This window comes from Geospiza fortis, unplaced genomic scaffold (genome assembly GCF_000277835.1).
Source record: "Geospiza fortis unplaced genomic scaffold, GeoFor_1.0 scaffold317, whole genome shotgun sequence".
Classification (NCBI taxonomy): domain Eukaryota; kingdom Metazoa; phylum Chordata; class Aves; order Passeriformes; family Thraupidae; genus Geospiza; species Geospiza fortis.
The window spans coordinates 2,472,602-2,480,617 of record NW_005054398.1 but is presented as its reverse complement, the minus strand read 5'-3'; the positions used below and the strand labels follow the sequence as shown (position 1 = coordinate 2,480,617).

General features: G+C 54.6%; 1 protein-coding gene across 1 annotated transcript; it reads left to right on the top strand.

The window, feature by feature from the left end:
* Positions 1 to 277: 277 nt before the first annotated feature.
* Positions 278 to 7,021, top strand: HEXA (hexosaminidase subunit alpha). Its single transcript, XM_014309017.2, has 13 exons — positions 278 to 371; positions 668 to 733; positions 888 to 934; positions 1,260 to 1,370; positions 1,849 to 1,950; positions 2,028 to 2,160; positions 2,797 to 2,977; positions 3,287 to 3,373; positions 3,713 to 3,785; positions 4,652 to 4,832; positions 4,923 to 5,013; positions 5,409 to 5,513; positions 5,992 to 7,021. The coding sequence occupies exons 2-13, from the start codon at positions 694 to 696 to the stop codon at positions 6,053 to 6,055; spliced, it is 1,215 nt and encodes a 404-aa protein (XP_014164492.1). The 5' UTR covers positions 278 to 371; positions 668 to 693; the 3' UTR covers positions 6,056 to 7,021.
* The last annotated feature ends 995 nt before the right edge of the window (positions 7,022 to 8,016 follow it).

Here is an 8,016-nt window from a genome sequence, read left to right as displayed (position 1 = left end):
GGCTGCTGCTAGTCCATATTCTGATGTTTCTCCTCTCTTGTGTGCTCCTTTAAGTTTCCTTTTGGGCTTCCTCACAGGTTTGGATCAACTCATGTTCTCCTGTTTGGCTCTGTTGAAATTAACCCCTGCTGAGCACCATGCTGTTTTGGGGTGCAGGAAGGGGTGCCTGTGTCTGCCTCCATCCCTAGCTGGGCTGGGAGGATGGTGGTGGGCTTGGAAGCAGGGAGAAGAGCTGGGATGGGGTTGATGTGCATGGTCTGTGTTCTTTGCAGAGAATGAGCCTTCCTGGGAAACACCCTGCACCAAGCTTCTCATCCATGTTTCCACTCCGGGCTGTGATGGGTTTCCCAGCCTGGACTCCAATGAGAGCTGTAAGTGTCAGGGTTGGGAGCAGGAGGGAACGTGGCTGTTTCTGTGCCTGTCACTGAGAAGTAGCACTGTGCAGTTACCCTTGGATTTGAGGAGTGCACCAATTCCCTGCTCTTGTGACACTGGGGCAGGGCAGGAGGGACATACCTGAGGGTGCTGATAAAGCAGTGGAGAGAGGATTAAAACAGCAAGAGGGGGCCAAAATTCAGTTCTCTGGAGTCTGAGGGTGCAGTTCTGAGCCCTGCCCAGTGCTGTTGTGGCAGTGTGGGACATCCATCCCCCTGATGCTATTTTTCAGATAAGCTGTCTGTCTCCAAAGGCTCCATGCTGCTCTCAGCAGAGACCGTCTGGGGAGCTCTCCGAGGTGAGCTGTGCTTCCCACAGGGCATTCCCACTCTCCCTGCCTCGGGCCTGTGGGGATGTCTCCAGTGCCTCTCTCTTTCCATAGACTTTATTAATTGAGCTCTGCTCCTTTGGGGGTGTCTGTGCTGAGAAAGGGGCTGTGTGTTTTCCTGCAGGCCTGGAAACATTCAGCCAGCTTGTTGGGAGAGATGAGAATGGCACGGTGAGTCCTGGCCTCATCCCCTGGGAGCAGGCAGCTCTCCATAGTGCCCCAGCCTCTATGGGGACAAGCTGAGGGTTGCTGGGATGCTTGGGATGAGTGGGCACAGCCTTGCAAGGGCCAAGTCGAAATTCATGGATCCAGCCAGATCCCTGCCTTCTGAGAGGGTAAAGAAGTGCTGCAGCTCTTTCTGGACACTTTGCACTCTGGGCAGTGAGGGCACCTCTGTCCTGCCAGCCCGGGGGACAATGGTGACCCTCACTGTCTCTTGCTAATGGCCATTTGTCCAACATCCTGCTCACATCTTCCTCGTGTCTTCTGTGTGCAGTACTACATCAATGAGACAGAAATTGTGGACTTTCCCCGCTTCCCTCACCGGGGACTGTTGCTGGACACCTCTCGACACTACCTGCCTCTGAAAGCTATCCTGGAAACTCTGGTAGGGCACCTGTGCTGAGAGATGAGATGGTTTAATTGTGTGTCCCTTCCCCTGTGACAACTGAGCTCCCTTGTTTGGGTGATTTCTCAGCTGCCTTTGTTAGTAAGTACACCCTGAGGTATTTTGGATTCCTGCAGTCCAGGTTACTCTCCAGGGCTGAGTTGTTTCTAAGGCAAGGGAAAACACTGGCAAAGGTGGGTGGTTGTTCTATGCTCATCCCAAGAATTAAACTTCCAGATCTCCACCAGTGGCTCAGTTACAGGGAGAACAGGGATTTTACTAAGCAGAAGTATTCCTGGCCCTGTGCAGCTTTTGTGTTTAGAGGGTGGTGTCTGAATCCCTCTTGGATCTTGGGGAACATTTAGGGACTCTGCCTTGTCCTTCTGGAGCTGGAGGAACTTGTTCTCTATCTGTGGCAAGCTGGGTGACCTTTCAGAAGGGATGGGACGTGTTTCATCTTTGTCCTGTTCCTTCCCAGGACGTCATGGCTTACAACAAGTTCAATGTCTTTCACTGGCACATTGTGGATGACCCATCTTTCCCCTATGAGAGTTCCACATTCCCAGAGCTCAGCAAGCAGGTAATGATCACCAAAGCCCAGCTCAGGTGAGCAGATCCCTGCTCCTGAGCAGGGCACTGAGCTTTCCTGTGTCCTAGGGAGCCTTCAATGCCATGACCCACGTGTACACAGCCAGTGACGTGCGCAGTGTGATCGAGTACGCGCGGCTGCGCGGCATCAGAGTCATCGCCGAGTTCGACACCCCCGGCCACACCCTCTCCTGGGGCCCAGGTGAGGAGCACACCCTGCCTGCTGCTGCTCTGAGGGGACTTGGTGCTGTCCCAGGGGCAGGAATGGGTGCTGCAATGTGGACCCTAAAAGCTGAGTGTGGGCAGCACTGTCCCACAGGCTGGCTTTGATGAGGAGCAAACTGTTATTTGGGGGATGTGGGACTCAGTGGTCCAACTTCTAGAGCAAAATCCAAAGGGAAACATTTCCATCTTTTCTTGGGTCCAAGCTGGGTGATTTTTTTGTGGGAGCATCTGCTCTGTCAAAACTAAGATCATGGCTTATTGCAAGAATCTTGTGTTTAACTGAGAGTACAGCTGGCCAAGCTTCCTTGCTCTGCTCAGCTGTGTCCCAGTGCTGACACACTGCTTATCTACTCCAGGGACTGTGCCTCCTCTTCTATGTCTAGAAGTGCAAGAAGCTCCAGAAAAACATTCCATTCTCTTTTTCTCTCCTTTCCCTGCTTCCAAATGCCAGGGCCCATGTTAGAATTCTCCAGCTGTGTGGTCACAGCTGGAGCTGTGGCTGTGCCTCCTTCCCTGTCCCCTGACAGGCCCTGAGTTGTGCTGAGGGGCATTGTAGAGGATGATATGGCCATACTTTGCTCCTTCCTCACCATCCTGCATTTGTTATCATCAGGTGCTCCAGGCCTCCTGACTCCCTGCTATATGGGCGAGGCTCCTTCTGGAGTCTATGGGCCCATCAACCCCATTGTTAACAGCACCTACCAGTTTGTGACCAGTTTGTTCCGAGAGGTCAGCACTGTGTTCCCAGACTTCTTTCTCCACCTTGGTGGTGATGAGGTAGATTTCACGTGCTGGTGAGTTTGAGATCAGTCTGCATGGGGACTGGGGGTAAATATTTGGGATTGGAGTCCCAGCCCGTGGCTTCTTGGTCGTGAGCTTTGGTGTCCTGCTCTCCCAGGCCAGGGGTAGTGGTGGTGCTTGGGGTTTTTGGGATTTCTGTCCTCATGGTGATGCTGAATGTAGGGAGCTACTGGTGCTGGTCCAGCCACAGCTCTGGAATACCTGGGCAAGCCTTGGACTGATGTGGGAGGGACTTGACCATGCCTTGACCTTACTGCAGAGCTCAGGTTGCAATGGTTTTGTTTCTTCTCTTTGGTGCACAGGAAATCCAATCCAGAAATCCGTGCTTTCATGGCTGAGATGGGCCTTGGTCAAGATTACAAAAAATTAGAGTCTTTCTACATCCAGAGGTAAGGACAGGGCATCCAGGGCCTGCTGCTGCACTGTGTGACCAGCTCAAATGTCTTCTGTCTTGGGGACACCAGATGACCTTTCCAGGAGCTTTCCTGTTGGTCATGTCTCCCTGACCCCAAAAGGGAACGTTTTAGTGGGAGATTGACCACAAAAAAGCCCGGGGCTGAGGAGAAAGAAGCCCCATAAGGGGCTATGCTCTCTCCCTTCTCCTTCAGAAGCACCTCCACATCCTGCTGAGGGTGTTGGGAATATCTGTGCTACTCCTTAGGCTGTATGTAACCACCAAAGAGGGAATCAGTGCTATCACTGAAAACTTGGTACTTTTCCCACTCCAGGCTTCTGGACATCGTCTCTTCCCTTGGCAAAGGTTATATTGTGTGGCAGGAGGTGTTTGACAACGACGTGAAGGTGAGAGCTGCCTGTGCTGGGGTGAACAGTGCCAGCACCCCTCTGACACACTGGCGTGCTCTGGGGGACTGTGCTGGGGTGAACAGTGCCAGCCCCCCTCTGACACACTGGCGTGCTCTGGGGGACTGTGCTGGGGTGAACAGTGCCAGCCCCCCTCTGACACACTGGCGTGCTCTGGGGGACTGTGCTGGGGTGAACAGTGCCAGCCCCCCTCTGACACACTGGCGTGCTCTGGGGGACTGTGCTGGGGTGAACAGTGCCAGCCCCCCTCTGACACACTGGCGTGCTCTGGGGGACTGTGCTGGGGTGAACAGTGCCAGCCCCCCTCTGACACACTGGCGTGCTCTGGGGGACTGTGCTGGGGTGAACAGTGCCAGCCCCCCTCTGACACACTGGCGTGCTCTGGGGGACTGTGCTGGGGTGAACAGTGCCAGCCCCCCTCTGACACACTGGCGTGCTCTGGGGGACTGTGCTGGGGTGAACAGTGCCAGCCCCCCTCTGACACACTGGTGTGCTCTGGGGGGCTGTGCTGGGACTGATGGGTGTTACTCTGTAATGGGACTATGGTCAATCTCAAGATGGTGCTGCCGATGAGCTGCCCTCATCTTGGCTTTGTCACACTGCTGCCAATGCTCTGCTCCCTCTAGGATGCAGGTTTTAACCCTTCCCAGGACACTCTGCAAATGGCCTTATGTCTCCTTCTGTTGTTCCTGCAAACCAGATGGAAAGTGGCTCAAAAATCAAGCCCAAGTCTGCCTCAGCTTCCTTTTGGGGATGTGGAGGGGTCAGGGCACTCTGCTCAGGGGAGCAGGTGGTGCTTCTGTCACTGCACTGATCCCTGCCCCGTGTTCACCTGTGCTCCTCAGCTGAGGCCTGACACCATCATCCACGTGTGGAAGGAGAACAACCTGCATTACCTGAACGAGATGGCCAATGTCACCAGGTCTGGCTACAGGGCCCTGCTCTCTGCACCCTGGTACCTCAACCGCATCTCCTACGGGCAGGACTGGATAGAAGCCTATAAGGTGGAGCCCTTGATGTTTGAAGGTGTGTTCCTTGTGTCCCCTTTCTGCATGGCAGCTGCCTTGGCACTCAGATGTAGTGCCAGGAGTGGCTGCTTTGCTGTCCCCTCCACAGGCAGCCCTGAGCAGAAGGCCCTGGTGATTGGTGGCGAGGCCTGCATGTGGGGTGAATATGTGGATGTCACCAACCTGACCCCCAGGCTCTGGTAAGGGAGGCCACAGGGAGGTCACTTGTGTTGTGTGAGGCTGGGCTTGCATCCCTTTTCTTTGCCACCGAGTGTCGTGCTGAACTCATGGGTTTGGTCTGCACATGGTGCCTGTCCCTGTCCTCTCTGTGCTGGTAACAGCTTCACTGAGGCTGAAATGGGAGTTTGCAAGTCTGTAACAACCTGCTGCTGCAGCCAGGTTGTGTTTAGCACCCCTCTGTGCTGTCACCCTGGTCTGCTCCTGATGGGCACGTGTCCAGGAGCAGATCTTGGGATACTCCGAAGCCTTTGTGTGTGGAAGGACGGTGATTAGAGAAGTACTTGGGAGTTCAGGGCTTCATGTAAGAATCTTCTGAGCTCCCCCCTGTCCTGACTGCCTGTCCCTTGTCTTCAAGGCCGAGAGCTGGGGCCGTAGCTGAAAGACTCTGGAGCAATAAGACTGTTGGGAACGTGCAAGATGCGTACGCCCGGCTGGCGGAGTTCCGCTGCACGCTGCTCGGGTAACCATCCTGGGGCAGCTGCCCTTGCCCTACTGCTCTGGGCTCAACCCTGGGAGGGCAGGAGGGAGAAGGGCTTGCCCTGCTGCAAAATGACCCTTGTTCCTCTGGAAAGCCCTGGTTTTTGTGCTGCCTGTGCGTGGGCAGAGCCTGCTTTGTGCAGCGCTGGAAGAGCGCTCCTGCTGCTGGCGTAGGCTGGTGGCTCTGGCGAGGAGAGGGCTTTGTGCTGAGGAAGGAGGGGACTTGTCAGCTCTTGCCACTCCTCCTGCAGCACCAGCTTCCCCAGGAAACCTGTCCTCACCCCGTGCTCCCACACATGAGCAAAAAACTGAGTTTATAAGCACAGGATGAAAACCACTCCCTCCTTGTCACACCTGAAACGGGGCACCCACAGCCACCCTGTGCCACTGGAAGCCCTCAGACCTGGTGGTGTCTCTGCCTGTGCCCTCTCCCTGATGCCATCCTTCTGTTCTCTTCCCAGGCGTGGTGTCCAGGCACAGCCTCTCTACGTTGGATACTGTGAGCATGAATTTGGCGGGGTTTGAAGGGAGAGCCCCACTGCCCTGTCTCTGTGCATGCAGGAGGAATGTTCCCCCCTCAGAAGGGCAGAGGGACCCCTTGCCAGCCCACCTTCTGCTCTGGCTTCATTACAATGAACATTTCTTTTGCCTCAGCATGCACTTTTTACCTCTTTTTCTATTTTTATTTCTTTAAATCTATAAATAAATGACCCCAAAGAGGAAAAAGGTGCCTATTCCTGCTCATCTGGGGCTTGGGACACTGTGCAAGGGTTAGCAGGAGATGGGTAGGGCTTGCTCCAGAGATGCTGGTGGAGAAGCATCATCCTGGCAGCTCTGGAGTTGCAGGGTGCCTGCTCAGCTGGATGAACTGTGCTTAGCCTCTGCTGCTGTCCCAGGGTTTGCTTCTGCAGTCACATTGTGCTGTGGGGTCCTGTCCTTGTCCCTTCTCTCTCCTCTGATGGCCAGGCCTGCAAGCCACCACCTCTGCTGCCCTAAACCCTGGTTGCTGCCACCTCCTCTGACTTTTCCTCAGCAGATGACACCCTGGAGCCTCTCTGAGGAGCCCTTGCAAATCTGCTGAGTGGTGCATGGATACTACAAAATCTCTGCTCAGCTCTTCAGGCTGTCACCTCTGCCTGGGATTTGGCCAACTGACCCATCCTCCTCCTGCTCTGTTACTCTCAGGGTGGGGAGCTCAACTCCAGGTCTCCTCCATCCAGAGGGGTTGCTTTCAATGGTGTTTTCCTTGGAGAAGAAACCAGTGGTGCTGCTGTCCCACAGAACTGGGATAGGTGTGATTGTTGTCCTTCCATGGTTGGGATTGCCGTGCTGGAAACGGCATTCAGCTGAAGGCAGGGAATCTGTCAGGGAGAAATCCTGGCTGGCTGGGACTTGTCTGTGTGTCTTGGTCTTAAGTGAGTGAGATGCACTGTTATGGCTGGAAACCTTTCATGACTGAACTTTAAATTAAAAATAGTGAATTAACAGTTATTACTGCCTCCTATTTTTACAAGTCAGATTTTTTTCCTTTTTTTTTTTCCCCAGTGTGCTGTATCTTGGCTGGGTGCTTTTGTCACTGCAGGGAGCTGCTGCCAGCAGGGCTGGGGCAAGCAGGACCCTGGCTTTGGGATGAGTGCTCTGTTCAAAAGGATGTTGCTCTGTTCCCACAGATGATGCTATCCCATCCCCTGCCCTCATTCCACCCTCCCTTCTGCCTTGCTGGGCTCCCTTTCTCCCATAACCAGGTGTGAGAGCCCCCAGGGTTTGGGATACCCATGGAGGACCCCCCAACATTGCACCTTCCACTGAAGCCTGGTATTGTGATCCAGGTTAAACATCACCCATGATCCCAGGGTGTCTGCACCAGCATTTTCCCCAACCCACCCTCACGGAGGTGGATCGGTGACGTTTCCAGCCTCGGTCGGGCCGGGATCCCGGGAGCGCCCCGCTTTCCCCGCCGCGGCTTTGCCGGGTGGCCCGTTCCTTCCAGAACATCTATTTTGGTCGTGTAAAACTTGCCGGGGAGCAGGGAACAGGGAACAGGCAGCGTGTGAATCACTCGGGGCCAACGGGTTTAAAAATAAACCCAAGCGGCGGCGAGGAGCAGCCGCCAAGCCCCCGGATTCCGGCAGGATTGTGCTCCACACGTCCCAAACCCACCCGTGGGCACTGGCACCAGCCAGGGGAGTTTATTGGGACACGCTTGCATGGCGGGCACCTGTGTGCACGGTGTGTGTGAGTGCTTGTAAACACGTGTGTGCATCGGGTGTGTGCAATGTGTAAATACTCGGGGTGTGTTATGTGTGTGCTTGTAAATACTTGGGGTGTGTTTGTGTGTGCTTGTAAACACGTGTGTGTGTCGGGTGTGTGCCTGCAGCATGTGTGCAATGTGTAAATACTCGGGGTGTGTTATGTGTGTGCTTGTAAATACTTAGGGTGTGTTTGTGTGTGCTTGTAAACACGTGTGTGTGTCGGGTGTGTGCCTG